Source organism: Macrotis lagotis, chromosome X (assembly GCF_037893015.1).
Source record: "Macrotis lagotis isolate mMagLag1 chromosome X, bilby.v1.9.chrom.fasta, whole genome shotgun sequence".
Lineage (NCBI taxonomy): Eukaryota > Metazoa > Chordata > Mammalia > Peramelemorphia > Peramelidae > Macrotis > Macrotis lagotis.
Window position 1 is genome coordinate 143,911,866 of NC_133666.1, and position 19,948 is coordinate 143,931,813.

The 19,948-nt window shown below is 35.9% G+C and overlaps 1 protein-coding gene across 4 annotated transcripts in view; it reads left to right on the plus strand.

The window, feature by feature from the left end:
• Window positions 1-19,948, plus strand: part of USP22 (ubiquitin specific peptidase 22) — a 243,091-nt gene that overhangs the window by 652 nt on the left and 222,491 nt on the right. For 2 of the 4 annotated variants that reach the window (XM_074208531.1, XM_074208532.1), the window contains exon 1: window positions 83-257. The exons of 1 other annotated variant lie outside the window; for it this stretch is intronic. In XM_074208531.1, the coding sequence (XP_074064632.1) occupies window positions 138-257 (120 nt within the window). In that variant the 5' untranslated portion in view covers window positions 83-137. Of the gene's footprint in view, window positions 1-82; window positions 258-719; window positions 1,181-19,948 lie in introns of those variants that run through there. One more of the 4 variants, XM_074208533.1, reaches the window with a different exon arrangement.

The window sequence follows — 19,948 nt, forward strand, 5'->3', positions numbered from 1 at the left end:
GGCGGCGGCGGCGGCGGCCTCCCCCCCGGCCCGCGCCGCCCCGGCCCCGCGCCCCCTGCTGCCGCCGCCGCCGCCCCCGGCTGCGGCCCCGGCCCCGGCGCGGCCCCGGCGGCGGGCGCCTGGATGTGGAGTTTGTCATGAGTCCGGCCGGCTGCTCGCATGTGAACAGCTTTAAGGTGGAGAACTGGCGGCAGAACCTGCGGGTCATCTACCAGTGCTTCGTGTGGAGCGGGACCCCCGAGACCAGGAAGCGCAAGGTGGGACCCGGCCCGGCCCGGCCCGCAGCCCCTTCCTGGGCGGGGAAGGCAGCGGGGTGTGGGGCGGCGGGGTGGGACTCCGGCCGGGCACCTGACCCCCGCCTGAGCGGGGAGGGGGCGGGGGCGCGGCCCAATGGGAACAGGCGCCCCCGGGCTGGGCTCGGGCGGCCGCGGGGAGCCGGGGCTCCCCAGCATCAGACTACTGCAAGGAAGCGACGGGGAGGAGGAAGAGGAAGGAGGGGGTGGGGTATTTAAAGAAGGAAAAAGAGAAAGAGGAAGGAGACCGGAGGACACGTCCGAGGGGGTCCGCGCCGGATCCCGGGCCCCGGGCAGCCCGTGGGAGCCCGGCGTCGGCGGCGCTGGGCCGCGGGGCGGTCACCCGGGACCCGGAGGGAGCACCGGCCTGCGGCTCTGAGCCGCGCCGAGGGCCGGTGAATTATTCAGATGCGGTCACCGCTGAGGCACACCGGCTCCCGGGCCCGCCGGCAGGCTGCGGCCGCCCTTCCTCTCCTGCTCCCCCACCCCAATTTCATAGAGAAAAGCGGGTGCAGAGTATAAAGGGTGGGGTGTCTGCCGGATCATGCTTCAATAAAAAGTGCCCTAGAAAGGGCGCTGCGATTACAAACAGTTCAGTTTAGGCCCGACAAAGAGGAAGAACATAGATCATTTTAGCAGGAGTCAGATTTTTTTGGAAGCCTATTTATAAATTTTTGTTCCAGATTAGATTCTTGTAAACAGCTCCCATTTGTTCATTGGAATCTTATTAACTGTTTTTGCAGCAAGATCAGAAAATTCATGCTTATCGTTACCTGCTATGAATAAATTGTCCTTTTTTTAATTTTTTTTCTATTTTACTCTTAAGTGATTTTGCAGATTTCAGTCTGACGTTGGTGACTGAGGTGAAGAATGCATCAGCAGTGCAGGTAGCAACATTGGCTATTCAGGACAGCAGGGATGACATCTAATATTTTACTAATTGTGGAATTTGTGTTCAGTCATTTGTCAGCGTGACGTTTCAGATCTATTCAAAATAGTTGCTTTAATCATGTGAAATAGAATATAGTAAGTTGCTGCTTAAGTATATTATGAATAGAACTTTTAAGTAGGTTTTATATTTTTTTTAAGTTTGACTGGCTATAAGAACAGATGGGACATAAAAGGGTAACCAGGAAACTTAAACTTCCTCACTTTAGTCCTCTAAGTGAGGTCAGTACAAACATTCAATGTTAATTGGCAAGTTTCTTTTAAAAAACAAAACAAAACAACTAACAGATTTTTCTCAGGCTAAAGATTGGGAAAATTACTCATTTTGTTTCTGTACAGAACATTTTAATCCAATATACCTTACAGATTCTGAAGTACTTTGTTCAGATAATATTTGTCACCAAAATTATTAAAAAAATCATATTTCTAAGTTAAAGAAAAGGGGGGGAGGGACATCCTTAACATTTTGTTACCAGTTCTTTGCAACAGTTATCTGACTTGATGGGTTGGGCTTGGGAAAAGGATGGGGGTGGGGAACAGGAACAATAGGCCGAACACAGACCTGGATGTAAGGGAATATTGTAGTTTAGGACAACCTTTAAATGTTTGTTTATAGTAAAACAATAACCTAAAGATGTTCAAAAAGCAGCATGCTTTGTGGAATCCACTGAAGTGAAATAAACTTCGAGGGGTGGGCATGGTGGTGTGTGTAATTTCAGGAGACTGTTTAAAAATGACTCTTTAATGAATTGTGTGTGCTTTTCTTAAAACATGTTTCACTGTGTGAAATGAGGCATGATGGGGACTGGTTTTCTTTAACCAGCTGAAAACTGACTGACCCTTTTAATTTGTCTTGTCTGCAAATGTTTCTCCATGTAATTGTTTGCCTGATTAGAGGTCTAAAGACTTACTCTAAATGTTGGAGGATACCATATTTTTCCTTTCTGTTTAGATCACCAGGGATTTCCTTCTCTTGATCTCTATTGTGAGATTTTATCAAAGTGAAAGAAATTAAGATGAAACTATTGGTAACTTTTAAATTTATAAAGAAAAAACATAGATGTCATTGATTTTTTAAAAATTAGACTGAAAATAGTGTTTCAAAGTTTTGATTCCAGTTGTTCAGTTGATATATTAAGTCTCATATGGGTTTAAATTACCAATAAGATTTCGGGTTATATATGTTAAAAGAGAGTAGGCAGTAAATGTATCTTCTGAGAGTCTGTTGCTCAACTGCTTTGTTGTAATATGTTAACCATGATGCTTATTGTCCTTTTGTGATTCTTATGAATTTTCTTATCCATTTCCCTTCACTCTCTGGGTGTTGATTTCTCTTCTGGCATTGTCTCCTGTTTTGAATCATGAAAGGTTTGATTTTTGGAAATATTTCTGGTGGTGGTTGAGAAGAAGACTTTAGTTTTTTCTACATGCTTACAAATGCCCATCAGTCCTATAGACTTTGTATGTTTTTGAAACTAAAGTTGTGAAGTTGCCTATCAAAATGCATTTAACTAAAATTACAGTCTTTGTAAACAGTCAAAAGACACTGTATTTTTGTGGTTGCTGACATTTCATGGTATGGAAGGATGTTTTCACCATGGAAATGAATTGTTGGATGGATCATGAGTTATTTTTTTTTCTGTCTTATGAATAGTTGGATAAAGATAAATTAGTCTTTAGTTTTTTGAGGTTTTTATAATTCTTGAATGCAGTTGATAGCATTGGGGCTTGGAATTTTGTATTGATAAGTTATAAGAAGAATGCCATGAAGACCTATAACTTTTTACCATTTTACAGAATTACCAAATTTACAATAATTTGTGTGTGTGGTGGTGGTTGGAGAGAATTGGTGAAACATAGATCCTCTGATAATCTGAATAGAGATTTCAACATGATAAAATGATTACAATAAATGGTTCATATTTTTCACACACATAATCTGTCTCTTTTAGGGTTTATATTTAAAAATAGTGTTGGGCAGTTAAAACTTCAGGGAGCACAAACAATATAACTTTTGGTCATTTTTATTTGGTGTTGGCATTGTATTTTTTTTGTATTTTTTTGCATTGTATTCTGTGTGTGTATTTTAAAATTACTCATTCCTAGTCTCTTTGTACTGTATCTGTGGTTTTCAAATCTTAACCTAGTTCAACCTCCTAGGATTATAGCAGTTCATTGTAGAAGTACCAGACACAGAGTGCTTTCACAAATATTTGAATACTTTTAAATAATTACACTTTCTCAGAAGTGAACATGACTCATAAAGCATATAAATATTCTGGTTTAATTCATGGAGTAATTTGGAGAATGAGAAACTTTGCTCTGAATCTTTATAAAATGGCCTTAATCTTCAATCTTAACTGTCCATTTGGTTAGAAGGTAGCTGAAAGAAGAGGATATCTTTGGAAACAATAGATTTGGGTGCAAAGAGTTTAAGACACAGGCTTTATTAACAGCTGCCTCATAATTTTATCATCTCCTTTTACATGGTCATAATGCCTCTTCTCTTTAAGCAGATATAGAAGGGACACCCTGTTGGAAGAAAGTGGAATGTTTCCATCTTTATTCAGACTTCAACCTCTGAGGAGACAATGGCAACCTTGAGAAAAACTGGGTGTGGAGGTTTGCATTAACAACTAATGATGAGGTTTTTCAAATTTGTCTTCTGTGTGAAATCTTCCAAATCATCTGTTGCATCCTTTTTCACTTTATTTGTCAATGGAGGTATTGCCACCAAATACTAAGTTTTAACTAGGGTGAGAATAAATAGTTGTTTTCATGTTTGGAGACAGCATCTTTAACCTTCTATACATGAGAATCCCCCCATGATTGGTAAAGTTGGTTAACTGATTCAATTTCATAATTTGATAATAGACATGTTGCTGTTTTCCTGCCTTAGGATTTTCATAAGTCTTAAGAAAACCTTGAAAAAATTTTAAGAAGGTTTTTTTTTTTTTTGTATTTGAGAGAACCAGATGAATCTTTGGTTTAGTTTAGAACTAGTAGGCAAGAAGATGGAACTCAACTAAATTGGAAAAATTTGAAGTGACTTGTATATCATTGTCTGTTTTCTTATTCACTATTTTTCATCATAAGCCGGAGTGATTATGCTCTTATTTAAAAAAATAGTAGAAAGCTACAAAGTAGTCAATGAAGACCATCTCTGGATATTGTTGACTTAGGACCAGTGGGTAGCAGAGCTGAGGTGAATCTTTGCCTCCAGACAAAAGCTTATTATTATTGTTAAGTAATATTTTTATATCTCCAAATATAGAAAACAAAACTGACTAGAAAAAAAAAAGTGAGACCAAAGATTCATTCTCCAAAATGAGGCCAATGCCCTCAATTTTACAATTTTAAGTGTAAAAAAAAGGAAGTTTTAAATAGCTTATAGAATATGAGGATTGAGCACTGACTTGTAGTTTAATTCCTAAAGTGATTTTAACTTGGTTTCAGAACTTTTGACTATATTGTGAAAAGTAAGGTCACTGAAGTAAAACTGGGTCTGTATGGGGTGATCTTGAGTCTTAAGGTATTCCTGGAGTAAGAAATAGTTGATGCCAGATTTCATCCTTGTGATTGACCTTGTTCTATTTATTGTCCCTTTGCAATGCTGTTTCTGCAGCTTGAGGTGGTTTATACTGTCCACTTTTAGAGTTCATTATTATACTTCTCTATACTCAAGATCGACTAGTTTAGAATTTGATTCTTTCATCCAGTAGGGATCAGTAATGCTCTAGTTGTGGTGTCATGCTTAGATGAAATACCCAGAGAAATTTTCACACTATAAAGCCTGGTGAGTGGAATACTGTGCTGTGAGAATTTGGAAGTCTGAGTTTGACAGGTTAACAATAAAGAGAAGGCAAGCCATTCAGGTAATAATTCAAGACAACACGTAACAAGGCAAGAATCAGGAAGGATAAGAAGTAAGAATCCATAGTTCTTAAGGACTAATTATCTACTTTTGCAGGGTTTCATATCACATTTTTTTCTCCTACTGTCTTTTGATTTTGTTCAACTTCTATACCAGGTAGTGATAGGAGCCAAGAATTTCAGAAGACTTTGAAGTCGGTTTTATTTGTTAGTGGCGGAAGACAAGATTTACATTGTAAATTAAATTGAAGGTTTGTAGGTTAGCTTGTTCTGTTACCATGTTTAACTGAAGGTTGGCTAACTGTTCTGAGAAGGGTACCTGATGAGAGTCTAGCGGCCTTGCTAGAAAAATTCTACTGAATGTTTCCTTGAATTCAGTGACTTAGTTTACCATTCTTTGCCTCAGCATTCTCATATAGAAAGTGGCATGTTAGTTGCTACCTCCTTATTTTCATCAAATGAGGTCTAATGTCAGTCGAGCAAGTATTAAGTTCCTACTAAGTACCAGGCATTCAACATAATAGTGTATGTAAATTGTTCTAAATCCTTGGAAGAAATGTGTTTAGTGCCTATGATAATGTATAAATATTTTGGATCATGTACTTTTATAACTACTTAAATATGCCCACATTACATATATTTTAAATATTAACATTTTAATAGACATTAGTGTATTAAAGTCAGAAGTGTTTCATACTGTATAAAACATATATTAAGTAACAGGAGAAAATTAAGTCAATTTGAATATTTATGTGTACTATGTATGAAGCATAGTGTTAGGCCCTTCTAAATACAGAGAGACAAAAATGAGATAGCCTCTGCCTTCAAATCTGGGTTTTAAGCTTACAGCATGAACATCACATTCAATTTTAGTTCTATTATCCCTTAAAATGGCTGGACTGATGCTGCTCCAGTTTTTTTTGTTTGGTTGAATACCAAAGGGTGTGGCCTCTTTTTTTTTTCCTAGGGGGAGAGGAGATTAGGAGACAAAAGGAGAAAATGTTTTTATACTGAAAGCAAATAAAATCATTGAATGATTATGAAATTATCCTTATAGTTGACTAAAAGTTCAATGAACTGTGTATTGCATAGCATTTATCATTTCTTATATCTGTAGTTCTTATCCCTAATGTATGCATGTTCATACAGAACCGAGTTCAGTTTGGAAATGTTGTGGCTCCCAACTCTATTATGCAAAATTTTAGAGAAAATTGTGCCAAAAATCAATAATGATTTTAGAAGTTTCACACCTGTTCCTTTTGTAGGTACTTTAATTTTTCTACTAGATTCCTAGTTTAGGGTATTTTCATTTCTATAAGAGATATTAGTTGATAATCTTCTATTATTACCCAAGCTGAATGTCATCTAAGAGGTAACTGCTGAGCAATTTGAACTTTTGTGCTATCTCAAATCCTACAAGCATTAATTCAGCATTTTTAGACAAGACGCTGTTTATAGTTGTTGGGAGAAACAAAAGAAAATGAAAAACCTGCCCTCAGGGATCTTATAGTCTAAATTCCAATTAAAAAAAAATCTGTAAATGTTAAAAAGTGTTTATCGGGCAGCTAGGTGGCGCAGTGGATAGAGCCCTGGAGTCAGGAGTACCTGAGTTCAAATTCAGCCTCAAACACTTAATAATTACTTAGCTGTGTGGCCTTGGGCAAGCCACTTAACCCCATTGCCTTGCAAAAAAAACCCCTAAAAAAAAAAAGAAAAGTGTTTATCTTTGTTTCTATCTAAGGTTAATTGGAATCTTTATTCTTCAGTCTTTTAGGTAGCTTAAAAATTCTATGAATAAGTGATAGATAAGATAGATTTGGGAGAGGGGAATGGCATAGACAAAGAATTCCACACTTTGAATTGGGAGACCTGGCTTCAGGACTCAACTGTAGATAACTAGCTGTTTATCTTGTGCCAGTTCCCTAACCTCTTGGCCTAATCTGGAAAATACTCAGAGTTGTTGTGAAGAAGACATATTATAAATGATTTGAGTTTTAATTCAGGACTAATTATCTACTTTGTAGGGTTTCATATCAAATTTTTTTTATCGTGCTGCCTTTTGATCATTTTGTTTAACTTCTATATATCAGGTAGTGATAGGAGTCAGGAATTAAAGAAGACTTTGAAATCAGTCAATTTTGTTAGTCATTCTGGTTGACACAGGAGCTTTGACCTGTACCTATTTTGGACCAAGACTGGTTTTCCCCTTAGGCAACTAGGTGGCCTTCTACTTCTGAGGGTTCACCTTATGAAGACTGAATTTGCTGTGGATACCCAATTGTCATGACCTCCTGCAGCTCGGAACTCTCATGTTCAAGAAATCTTTTAGTTTGCACCTTCCCAGTAGTTGGGATTATAGCCGTACACTGTCATGCCTGACACCCATTAGAAGTGAGAAATGATTATCCACCATGGACAAGCCAAAACAAATGGGCACTGACTTTAGAATACTTCTCAGAAAAGGAAGAATCCTGCTCCTTGTGACAGTTTTGTCCTAGTGCACAATCAGTTGGCAGCATAGATTATTTTTAATGGACACATCACTCTAGTCTGAGCCTCCACCATCTGTTCAACCCTCTCTAATTACAAATTCAAAAAGAACATAATTCACGATTGCATCATAAAAAATAAGATAAGTGAATTAAATGTGTGTGTATGTGTATATAGTCCCTTATTTGATGCAGTGTGCTCATCTGTGAGGTTTCCTTATGTTTCTTTCCCAAATTGAAAATGGTAAACTGACTTTTCCTTTCATAATCAATTCACTGGAAAAGGAGTTCATGTTAGCAATGTATGATTCATAGACAGTAATGCTTCACGACATTAGGATTTTATTTCAGAAAAGTTAGCAAGCCAGTTTTTGACATTCTGAGTCTTTCACCAGTGTTATAAGGAAGATCTAATATGAAGACTTAATATTAGAAATAGAATGCTGTCTTTGAGTTTGCAGTCTTCTTGTTTCAGTAGGATCTTGAAATATATGCAAAATATTGAAGGAGGGCTAGGGCATGTATTTTTAAATCAAGGGCTGTTGATTCTGTGACCCTTTATAACTTCTCTTGTGATTAATGAAGATTGCCTGAATTTTGTTACAAGTGAGAGGTTGTTCACTTTACCCCTGGGCTATGTTCTGAGACATATTGACCCATTATACATTTATTATATGCAATTAATCTGTTATAATTTTTAATGGAAGAAATAAAATGTTTTATGAAAGTTTAGTCAGCTTCTCAGCAAACTTATTCATCGTTGAACAGTTTTCCTGAATTGGTTTGCTGCTACCTAATTTAATGGAAAAGTAAAGGTAATCAGAAATAAGAATAAAAGGCTATTTGACCTGTTTTGGTAAAAATTTTTTTCCCTTTTAATTTTTATTTATCTTTGTGTTTTTTTAATTAATACATTTTTTTCCTCTACATGAAAAAAGATGATTTTCAACATTCACTTAATTTTTTTTGTGCTTCAGATTTTCTTTATTGCAGATTTAAAAAAATTTATTCTTTTTGAATTTTACAATTTTTCTCCCTAATCTCATCCCCCACAGAAGGCAGTCTTAAGTTTCCTTAAGGAAAAATAAAATATGAGATAGCTCAATTACTTTTTTTTTTAAATTAGAGGTAACAGTCTTTGGTCTTTGTTCAAACTTCTCAATTCTTTCACTGGATTATATAGTATTCTCCATCTCAGATACCCCCAAATTGTCCCTGATTGTTTCACTGTTGGAATGAGCAAGTCCATTAAGATTGATCATCACCCCCATGTTGCTATTATGGTGTACAATGTTTTTCTGGTTCTGCTCATCTTGCTCAGCATCAGTTCATGCAAATCCTTCTAGGATTCTCTGACTTCCCATACCTCCTAGTTTCTTTTTTTAATTTATTTTTATTAAAGATATCATTGAGTTTTACAGTTTTCCCCCAATTTTGCTTCCCTCCCCCCATCCCCCCCCACAGAAAGCACTCTGTCAGTCTTTACTTTGGTTCCATGTTGTACCTTGATCCAAATTCGGTGTGATGAGAGAAATCATATCCTTAAAGAGAAGTCTAAGAGGTAACAAGATCAGACAATAAGATATCTTTTTTTTTCTAAATTAAAGGGAATAGTCCTTTAACTTTGTTCAAACTCCACAGCTCCTTATCTGGATACAGATGGTACTCTCCCTTGCAGACAGCCCAAAATTGTTCCCAATTGTTGCACTGATGGAATGAGCAAGTCCTTCAAGGTTGAACATCACTCCCATGTTGCTGTTAGGGTGTACAGTGTTTTTCTGGTTCTGTTCATCTCACTCAGCATCAGTTTATGCAAATCCCTCCAGATTTCCCTGAAATCCTGTCCCTCCTGATTTCTAATAGAACAATAGTATTCCATGACATACATATACCACAGTTTGCTAAACCATTCCCCAATTGAAGGACGTTTGTTGGATTTCCAATTCTTTGCCACCACAAACAGGGCTGCTATAAATATTTTTGTACAAGTAATGTTTTTACCCTTTTTCCTCATCTCTTCAGGGTATAGACCCAGTAGTGGAATTGCTGAGTCAAAAGTTATGCACATTTTTGTTGCCCTTTGGGCATAGTTCCAAATAGCTCTCCAGAAGGGTTGGATGAGTTCACAGCTCCACCAACAGTGAATAGTGTCCCATATTTCCCACAGCCCTTCCAACAATGATCATTATCCTTCCTGGTCATATTGGTCAATCTGAGAGGTGTGAGGTGGTACCTCAGAGAAGCTTTAATTTGCATTTCTCTAATAATTAATGGTTTAGAGCATTTTTTCATATGGCTATGGATTGCTTTGATTTCATCTGTAAATTGCCTTTGCATATCCTTTGACCATTTGTCAATTGGGGAATGGCTTTTTGTTTTAAAAATATGACTCAGTTCTCTGTATATTTTAGAAATGAGTCCTTTGTCAGAATCATTAGTTGTAAAGATTGTTTCCCAATTTACTACATTTCTTTTGATCTTGGTTACATTGGTTTTATCTGTGCAAAAGCTTTTTTAATTTAATGTAATTGAAATCATCTAATTGGTTTTTGGTGATGTTCTCCAACTCTTCCTTAGTCATCAACTGCTCCCCTTTCCATAGATCTGACAGGTAAACTAGTCCTTGATCTTCTAATTTGCTTATAGTATTGTTTTTTATGTCTATGTCCTGTAACCATTTGGATCTTATCTTGGTAAAGGGTGTGAGGTGTTGGTCTAATCTAAGTTTCTTCCATACTAACTTCCAATTATCCCAGCAGTTTTTATTAATGAGGGAGTTTTTATCCCAATGGCTGGACGTTTTGGGTGCTCATCTTTATTTTTGATGGTGTCTTAGATATCTTTGAAAGGTTGCTATTTTATGTATGGTTCTAAACCTTATGTATATTCCTGAACGTTATTTACCTGTGACTGCCTAGGGATTATTTGTAAATTACTTTATGGTCCAGAATTTGCCTGGTATGCCCATCTTCAAGATCTCATATTCCTTTGCTTTAGGTTTTTTCTTTTTTCTCCAAATTTTTATCACCTAAATAGTAAACAAAAATCCAAATTGTATTTAGCATTGGGGTGATTAGAACAATACAGTTAGGGGCAGCTAGGTGGCCTGATCTCAAACACTTAAAAATTACTCAGTTTTGTGGCCTTGGGCAAGTCACTTAACCCCATTTCCTTGAAAAAAAATGAACAATACAATTGAACTTAGGGAGAATTGGGGAGACCTTACAGATTCAAAAAAATGATAGTGAAATGCCTTAGGAAGTCATTGGAAGTTCTTTAATTGAGAATTCCACTTTCACTATGGTAAGTTGGTAGAAGGGGGAAATCAAAGAGGCCCTGAGTTAGAAAGAACTCTTAGAAGGAGGTACTGGACCTTGAAAGATAGGGAACATTTGGATAGAGGGAAGAGTATTGGGAGGCAACTTTAATGCTGAAAAGGGTAAGCTGAGCAGAAGGATAGAAACTTAGTGACAGATGCCAGGGATACGGAAGACACCGTTCTGACTAGAATGGAGTGTATGTGATGGGGAGTAGTGGTAGGAACCCTATAGATAGGAAACAAATGATGAAATGCTTTGGAAACCAATTGCAGGGAAGATTTGATGCACTAGAGGAAGAAGATTTTTCAATTAGAATAGTAACATGAAGGAATAGTTAAAGGCAAATATAGGGTATATAAGACAGATTGGAAATAGATTTGAAATTAGGAAAGCCCTACTTGGGAAATGGTTGCAGTAATTCCTGTATGCAGGTAGGCAGGACCTAGACTATGATTATTTGAAAGGAGGTAGAAAAAGTTATTTTTAATGTTTTTTTTTCTTTAAAAATCTAAGTACTTTTGAATGAACAACAAATAAGACCTATTGGTGTTACAAAATGGGTAGTGATTGTCAAAGATTATCCTTAGTTTTTAAAGCTTAAAGTAATGTTAACCTCTTCTTGCTTTGATTTTCTTAAGACACAACTAAGAGCATGCTAAAACATTCATTACTTTACCTAATAAGGCAACTAAGTGGCATAATAGCAGAGACTTGGAATTAAAAGACCTGAGTTCAGATCGTACATGATGCTGCAGTTTCTTCATCAGTAAAATGAAGGGACCCAACCAGATGCTGATATTTTTTCCAAGCTCTCTATCTTTTTATTGAGGGTTGAAATCCCTGCTTTTATTTTCTACCAGTTAACTTCTTTTGTTTCTGGTTCATTTCCTTGAGACATAGAAGCTTTTTTTTTTTTTTTTTGACTTAGCCAGCTAAATATATTTGGTAGTCATATTATTTTTAAATTCTGTAAGGAGAATCTTAACACTAAAGGAAAGTTGTCCTATTTCCAGGGAACCCTTTCCTGCTACCAGCAGATAGGAGAACTCTTTTTTTTCTTTTTAGTTTTTGTAAGGCAATGGGGTTAAGTGGCTTGCCCAAGGCCGCACAGCTAGGTACTTAGTGTCTGAGGTCAGATTTGAACTCAGGTACTCCTGAATCCAGGGCTGGTGCTCTATCCACTGTGTCACCTAGCCACCCCAAGAATTCTCGATAGTACAGAAATATTTGTTTCATCACAAACTCTTATTTTACTGATACACATAAATTTTTTTATCTAGAAAACTTAAAATTTGATTTTTTTGATTTTTGGGGGGGTAGAGCCAGAGGTGGTATGGGATTTATGGAAATATTTCTTAAGTTTTTAGTACTACCAACAATATTTTATGGTGCTTTTTGGGATCTTTAGCATTTCTTTGTGCCTTAGAAGCTCACATGTCTATGGAGACCCTTACTGTTTCTTCAATTAACAATTAATAACCTACAATTCTAGAGGGGACAAATGGACATCTGGCATCTTTTTTGACTCTGCATCCTTCCTAATATTCAGTTTGCTAGCTTGTGGAGTTGAACAATGGAAGTAGAATGAGGCTATGGAGAGGAGAGTGACAAAAAGCTTGTTTTAATAGGAGAGTTTTGAAAATTGGTCTTGGATTCTGGAGTCATTCCCAGCACTTACTATGGAGAAATGCTTTTGTAAATATGAAAAGCTTCTCTCTCCAGCTAAGCAGGATATGCTATCATCAAAATATCCAGATTTCTGGTAATGAGAAATATTTACATCAATATTTGTCCTTGTAACCTTTTAGGAAATTAATTACTTAAAGTCCTTTTGGGCTTCTACGATGGTAGGAGTTTCTGACCTTTTGTGGCAAAGGAACTACTTTTCTGAGGCCTTAGGGCCAATACAATCAGTAAATAGCAGGGTAGGTGAGTTTTGAGCTATTTTCATTTTGTGTGTGCGTGTGTGTGCGTGTGTGTGTGTGTGTGTGTGTGTGTTTCTAAATTTTATCTTACATGAGTTAAATTCTATGATGTTACCTGACCAAAAGACCACATGTACAATGTAGATAGGTAGGAAGTAAAATCACTAAACTAAAATTTGTGGGCACTTAATGAGCCTTTGTTACTGGTAACTACTTCCCTAGTCTGTATGCTCTTCTTTGCCCCCTACTTCTTATCCACTTTTCAGTTATCTCATAACAGCAAAGCTAAACTTGTTTGTTTATCAAAGATTGGGGTGTGTGTGTGTGTGTGTGTCTGTGTGTGCTTGCTTGCTGTATATATGTGCATGTATGTGTGTATGTATGTGTGGCTGCACAAGAGGAGGGGGAGGTGGTTAATACCACAGTATCTTACATTTCATAAATACTTAGTAAGCATTTTGTTTAGTGTAGGTTAGGTTTTAGAGTTCTTTCAAGAGCTCTGGCAGTAGTAAGATGGGACAGGAGGAGGGACCACTGCTTAGCAAGCCATTTTCCTACTTTGTATGTAGCTTAAAAAGAATACAGGCCAAATACAAGGAGTTTTTGTCTCTTTGGATTTGGGGAGACTTAAGAGACTGCCTAGTCTAGCTACCTACTTGGCTAAGGTCACATAGCAAGTAAAATCAAAGGCAGAACTTCCCTACATTTTCCATCTGTTGTCTTCTACTTCACTTTTTTTACTCAGTGTTGCAAGTCCATTTATGCTCTCTATTTCTCATTACCTTTTGAATCACTGCAATTTTGATTCTTTGGTGATTCACAGCCTTTTTTTTTTTGTCATGGAGCAGTTTCAGATTATTGAAAGAGCATAGCAGTTTCCTAAGAGTAGTCTTTCTCCTATTTAAATCAGTATTTACTGTCTTTTCTATGAACCTATTGAGAATTGTTGATGAACTAGTTCAAAATCCAAAGTGTAATGGTAGCAAACTCATAGAAATGGGGGCCACTAAAACATACATAAAGATCTTTGAAGGCCTCATCTTGACTTAGAAATACACCTATTAGCATTATTTATGTTACTATATTTTCAGTTATTTTGTTAAATATTTTCCAGTTACATTTTAATATGTTTTAGCTGCACTTGAGTGTTGGCAGCCAATCCATGTTTGACAGCCCTACTGCAATGGGTAGAGTGCTAAGGATGGAGATAGGATGTTATTCAAATGCCTCCGACATTTAGTATGTAATTATAGGCATATCAGTTGCCCATTTTATTGATGAGGAAAATGGTGATTATTCTTGCACTGCTTATGGGAACATTTTGCAATACTAAGTCATATATCAATGTAAGTTATTACTTACCCATTTGATTGTTTTGTGCATAACTTGTTGACTATCTTCTTTTTGGAATTAGATGTTATCGCCACCATGTCATCCATTAAAAAAAGCATCTTGAGGATGTTATCAAGGGGAATTTGGGTGTCCTTTGATGATGGTGGTAAATTTTCTTTCCTATAAAACCATGCCATTTGACTGATTCCCACATTTTTTAAATGACTTATAGTTGTTATCCAATCTACTACCTCCATTTTACAGTTGAGAGAACTGAATTGGCCTTATGAGAACTCTTTAATTTGAACTCAGGTACTCCTGACTCCAGGGCCGATGGTCTATCCACTGTTCCACTTAGCCGCCCCACTGTTTTGAAAATGAGAAAATGAGGATAGGTGGATTGGGCATATTTTTAATTTTGAACTTTAAAATATTTGTTTTGAACATCCTTTTCTGCTTTCTAAGATGCTACTGAATCACTGTGTGACCTTTATTTAGAGATGTCAGTTGGATTGGATTTTTTTTTGGATTTAAGTCCTGATATCTCACATAGTATAGTGGAATGAGCAGTGAATTTGTCCTGGGATCTGGGTTTTAATTTTAACTCTGCCACTTAATATTTATGTGACCTTGGACAAGTCCCTTAGCTTCCCTTTGCTTTACTCATCTACAAAATGAGACTATTAGATGGGATAATACTGAAGTCCTAATAGCTTTTAAGCTTAGTATTCTATTATTTTTATTTTTTTTATTCTTATTGTTAGACAACTTTAAAGGGACAGATTTGTAGGATCCAGGTGCTTAAAAAGACTTTCTGTAGAAGATAATTCAAAAGGTATGAGAGGTGTGGTAAAAATCTTGTAAGTAAAGAAAGTGATTAATTGTTTTTGTGAAATCTTGTATACTAGGAATTAGATTTTTTTCTCATATAGCAAAATGCTCTTGATGTGCACAACTTAAAAAGGCAGGCAGATAGGGATTAACATACATCTAGTTAGAATATATTCATTTTAGCTTTAAGGAAATGTGCACAGGAAACATTCATTGTTTCTATTCTCTTCTTATTCTTATTCTTCCAGCCCAGATTCTCTCCCCCCCCCCCCATATTCTACTGAAATAATAGCCTTTTTAGAGTAAAATCTCTGTGCTGTTTTGAAGTTCAAACACTGGTGGCACAGGGAAGGGAAGTTGCAGTTGCAGTTTTTTTTCCCCAAATGCTAATCTTATAACATTTATCCTGAAGTCTTTTTCTTAATATCTAGAAAGTGAAGAGTTTATATTAGAAGGGTATTATTATTTATCTGCATTAGTTAGGGGAAAAATTAGATTTCAGTTGAATGAAAATGATATCATAGAATCTTAGAATGTTCTAAAGACTGAGCATATTTAGTTCATAATGCATGTTAGATCTGGAAGGTATTTTAGTTTTTTCTTAATGGAGAAGGAAACCGAGTCCCAGAAAGAGCAGCATTAAACAAGTTATAAACACAGCAAACTGGTGGCAGAATTCAGTTAGTGTGATGTCTTATTAGAGTCACAGAAAATCTGTTTCAAAGTTTCTGATTGTTGGTAGGATATTTCAAGTATTTTGGTATGTAATTGCTTCCCTGGTTTAATTTTATTAATATTAACTTTGTTAAGACATTGTCAGCATTTCTAGTAATCTTGTAAATGATGACAGCAATTGATGAAATACTTTGTAAAGCAACTAATGTAATTAAACATTACATTTGTTAGGAAGAAAAAGGCTATAAAAGTACTATTGTTTCACTTTTTTAAAAAAAGGGTGATATTGAAGCATAGTGAATATTAGTTGGGTTTCTTTATTAAAGCATATCTTCTCTTTTATAGCAGTTAAGCATTTCTGTTATTAAAAAAAGCAAAATATGTCAAGTTAATCATTGTCTCAATATTTACTCTTTAGAATTAAAATTTGGAATTAAATTGGAAATTTGGAATTAAAATATTCTTCATGCATTTGGGATCAATCAGCATTAAATTATGTCTTTTGGCTCAGGTAAAAATAGTGACTAGATTCTATTCAATCCTAATTGAAAAAGAGGAGCAATGACATTTTTTAAGAAATGATTTTCTTAAAAGTTAGTGTAGTGTCAATTTTCCTTCCTGACAAAGCAGTCAGAATCTATTTTATAAATATAAATGTATACATGTAAGCATGTCTAAATACAATAAACAATATAATATTTTTTATATCAGAGATACTTCTCTTAGATTTTATTCTTTTAATCATAGCTGTACAAGGTTCTTTAATGTCCTAAGATTAGAAGTGACCCCCCCCAAAAAAAGTATCTTTTTCCTTGAGCCTTCATAATAATTGTCAAAATAAATGAATTGCTTGTCTATACAATTTTGAAATAATGCCCGTAAGGCACGTGTTGAATCATGAAATCATTGTTGAAATCATAATATTTGTAAATTATTAAATACAGCATGATAACTCTTTAACACATCTTTAAAACTTAAATTTGATGAGTTCCTAAAGCAACAAAAACACTTTGAATGTTATATTAATGTTTATTTTGTATCTGGTATCTTTGAGGACCATAATTTTGGACTGCTTGGTTTTGTGAAAATCTCTGACTGTATTTATCTTGACTGTGGTTTAAAAAAAAAAATGCAAAATCGGTCTCCAGAGGACAATGAAGGTAGTTCTGCTTGGGTGAAAAGTATAATTTCTGGACTGGTTTAGATCTTGCTTTCTGCAGCTTTAGTTTTTAGCTACATTTTCTTTATTCTGTTCTTCTCCTAGTTCTTTTATCTACTTATATTTTACTTCCAAAGAACATGTAGGTAGAACAGATTTCCTTGGGCAGGTGTGCATCAATACAGGGAAACAAATAATGCTCTGTTTCACCATCCTCTACATATAGTCAATAAACATTTAATAAGTACCAATTAAGTACTAGGCATTGTGCTAATAATAAACACTGGGGATATAAATTAAAAAAAAAGACCCTTCCCTCAAGGCATTTATAATCAAATGGGAAGAAAAAGAAACTGAAAAGTAGGAATTGGAGGGGAGAAGAGGTGAAGGTATCCACTGAGGGGTCTGTTGAAGAGGTTAGCCAGAGAAATCACCAAGAGGTGTAGCCTGGTGATAAATGAGTTTTCTTGAACTGGACTTACTCCTGGGTGGGTGGGGGGGGCAGGAACGACTCATTCCTTAAAAGTAGCTTCTTAGTTCATGACCCTATCCTCCAATCAGAGACAGAGGGTGGTGAAGAGTAGATTCCTAAGGCTTTATGACAACTTGCTGGATGATGAGGTTATCCTCAAAATGAGCTTTGGGCATGTTAGTCAGAAAAGTCCCAAAGTTGTGCACAGGTGAGAAAACAAGGAGTCCTGTCTATAGTCTTTCTGATCTTTCCTTCTTTTGTCTCTCAAGTCTGATTTAGCATGGGCTCTTACTATCTATTTTGGAATGTGGAGAGAGAATAATAAAAATCATTGAATACATATTTAAGGATTTGGCCAGTGCATAATGCTGGGTTTAAATGTAAAGTTTCTCAGCTGATTTCTCTTGTTCTTCCTCCCCTCCTCTCCTTTTCTTTGTATAATTTTTTCTCTTTTATAAATTTTTGAATGTTTATTTTTTCAACTACATGCCAAGATAGTTTTCATCATTTGTCGTTTTGTAAGCTTTTGAGCTCCACATTTTTCTACCTCCCTTCCCTTCCCCTTCCCCTCCATAAGTCAGTAACCTGATATTTCTTATAGCTTTTTTGAAAACTTGAGGTAAACTTTTAGGGTTTTTTGTTCAGACTCCCCCCCCTTTCTATTTTTGTTGAAGGCTAAGGAACTGATAGAAAAATTAGATCTTTGTTGAAAAAGAACTTTGAAGAGAAAAATCATTTGAAAATACAATTCTTTATCTAAGTCATAGAAAAATACTTAGAGCTTAAGATTAAAACTCAGGAAAATTGATCTAAAATTTTTTTTAATTTGTTCTTGCTACATTAGGGAATCCTTAGTTGGGTGCACCTAGGTATCCATTTCTCGGATGCAGCTGGGTTGAGAAAATAGAAAATTGAAATTTAGACATGCCATAGGATTTGAAAAGTTAGGGAGACTTTCTTTTTTAATATAACTATTTTATGTGCTTTCCAATTATATATAATGATAGCTTTTACCAATCATTTTTTTGCAAGGTCTTGAATTTTACAATTTTTCCCCCTCTCCTTGACTTTCCTCCTCTCCCAAAAGAAGGCAGTCTGATAGTCTTTACATTTGTTTCCATGATATGCATATATCAAAATTGAATGTGTTGAGAGAAAAAACTTGTCCCTAAGGAAGAAAGAAAATATTAGAGATAGCAAGATTATGTAATACATAAGACGACTTTTTAAAAATTGAAGATAATAATCTTTGGTCTTTGTTTAACTCCACAGTTCTTTCTCTGGATACAGATAATATTCTCCAACATAGATTCCCTAAAATTGTCCCTGATTATTGCTCTGATGGAGTGAGCAAATCCATCAAGCTTGATCTTCAACCCATATTGTTGTTAGGGTGTACAGTGCTCTTCTGGTTCTGTTCATCTCATTAAGTATCAATTGATGCAAGTCTTTACAAGCTTCTCTGATAATCCCATTCCTCCCAATTTCTAATAGAACAATAAGAACACATGATTTTCTTAAATGAAGTGCTTTGTTGTCCTTTTTAAGGATTTGATTCGCTTCCAATTAGACAAAAATATAGGAAAAATTATTCTGAATTTTTTTTTAGGGGTAGAGATGATGGTGGTGATTAAGTAGTGATTGGCTTTTACATTTCTAGATATATCTAGATAGATTTATACACACACACACACACACACACACACACACACACACACAAATGTGCTGGTTTTATCCTTATCTAATGCTAGCCAAACAACTTTGAAATATGTAAAGGCTTTGTTTTACTTTTCATCAAGGTTTTGTCCTTATTTTTTCTCCCCCCCCCCCTTCACCCTCTCATCTCTCTTTTTGTTACTAACATTTTGGGAAATTTTACATCTTTGGGTTCATTAAATAATTTATGTTGTGCAAGCTTTTCATTTTTTCTGGTAATACTTTAGTTTCTTATGGCAAATCATTTTATTTTTGTCAGTGTTATAGAGTGCTTTACAAGTTGTGAATAATAAACTAGAAGGCACTCAGTTTAATATGACTGATTTTTTTTTTATGTCTGGTTGCACTGAATTTGAAATAACCATTAGAAAATTTTTATTCTATACTCATTTTTCTTTAACAAGAGATGCATATAGCTTGGAGGTTGGGTTTACCATGAATCTTTTATTGACTAGAATTAAATTCTTTATGCCAGGTGTGTCTGTAAAATTAGGCTTTCCTGTGTATGCAGGAAATTGGGCTCATGCATTAGTTTGCGTGTGAGTGATTCTAGTTTTTTTGGCTATAGAATAAGAAAAACATAAGGCAAAAAGGGAGCCTTGTAGCCCTTCCTGGCAGGAACAGGAAAACATTAGGATGATGCAAACTACTTGAAAGCAAACTGCTGTGAATTCTGTATGGTACTTGGTGCCTTACCAGGTTGCTACTTGATTGATTAATAGCAAGTGAAGAGGGTAATGTTTGAACTTTGTTGATACTGTCTACAAATTAGGTTTGCTTTACATCAGTCAAAACATAATTTTAATGCTGCTGAACATATAAAGTTCCTATCTCCAAAGTCCTTTTACCTATAAAATATATACCATGGAGAGGAAGAAATCAGATCTCTGGAAAAAGCTGTTCTAATATTTCCAG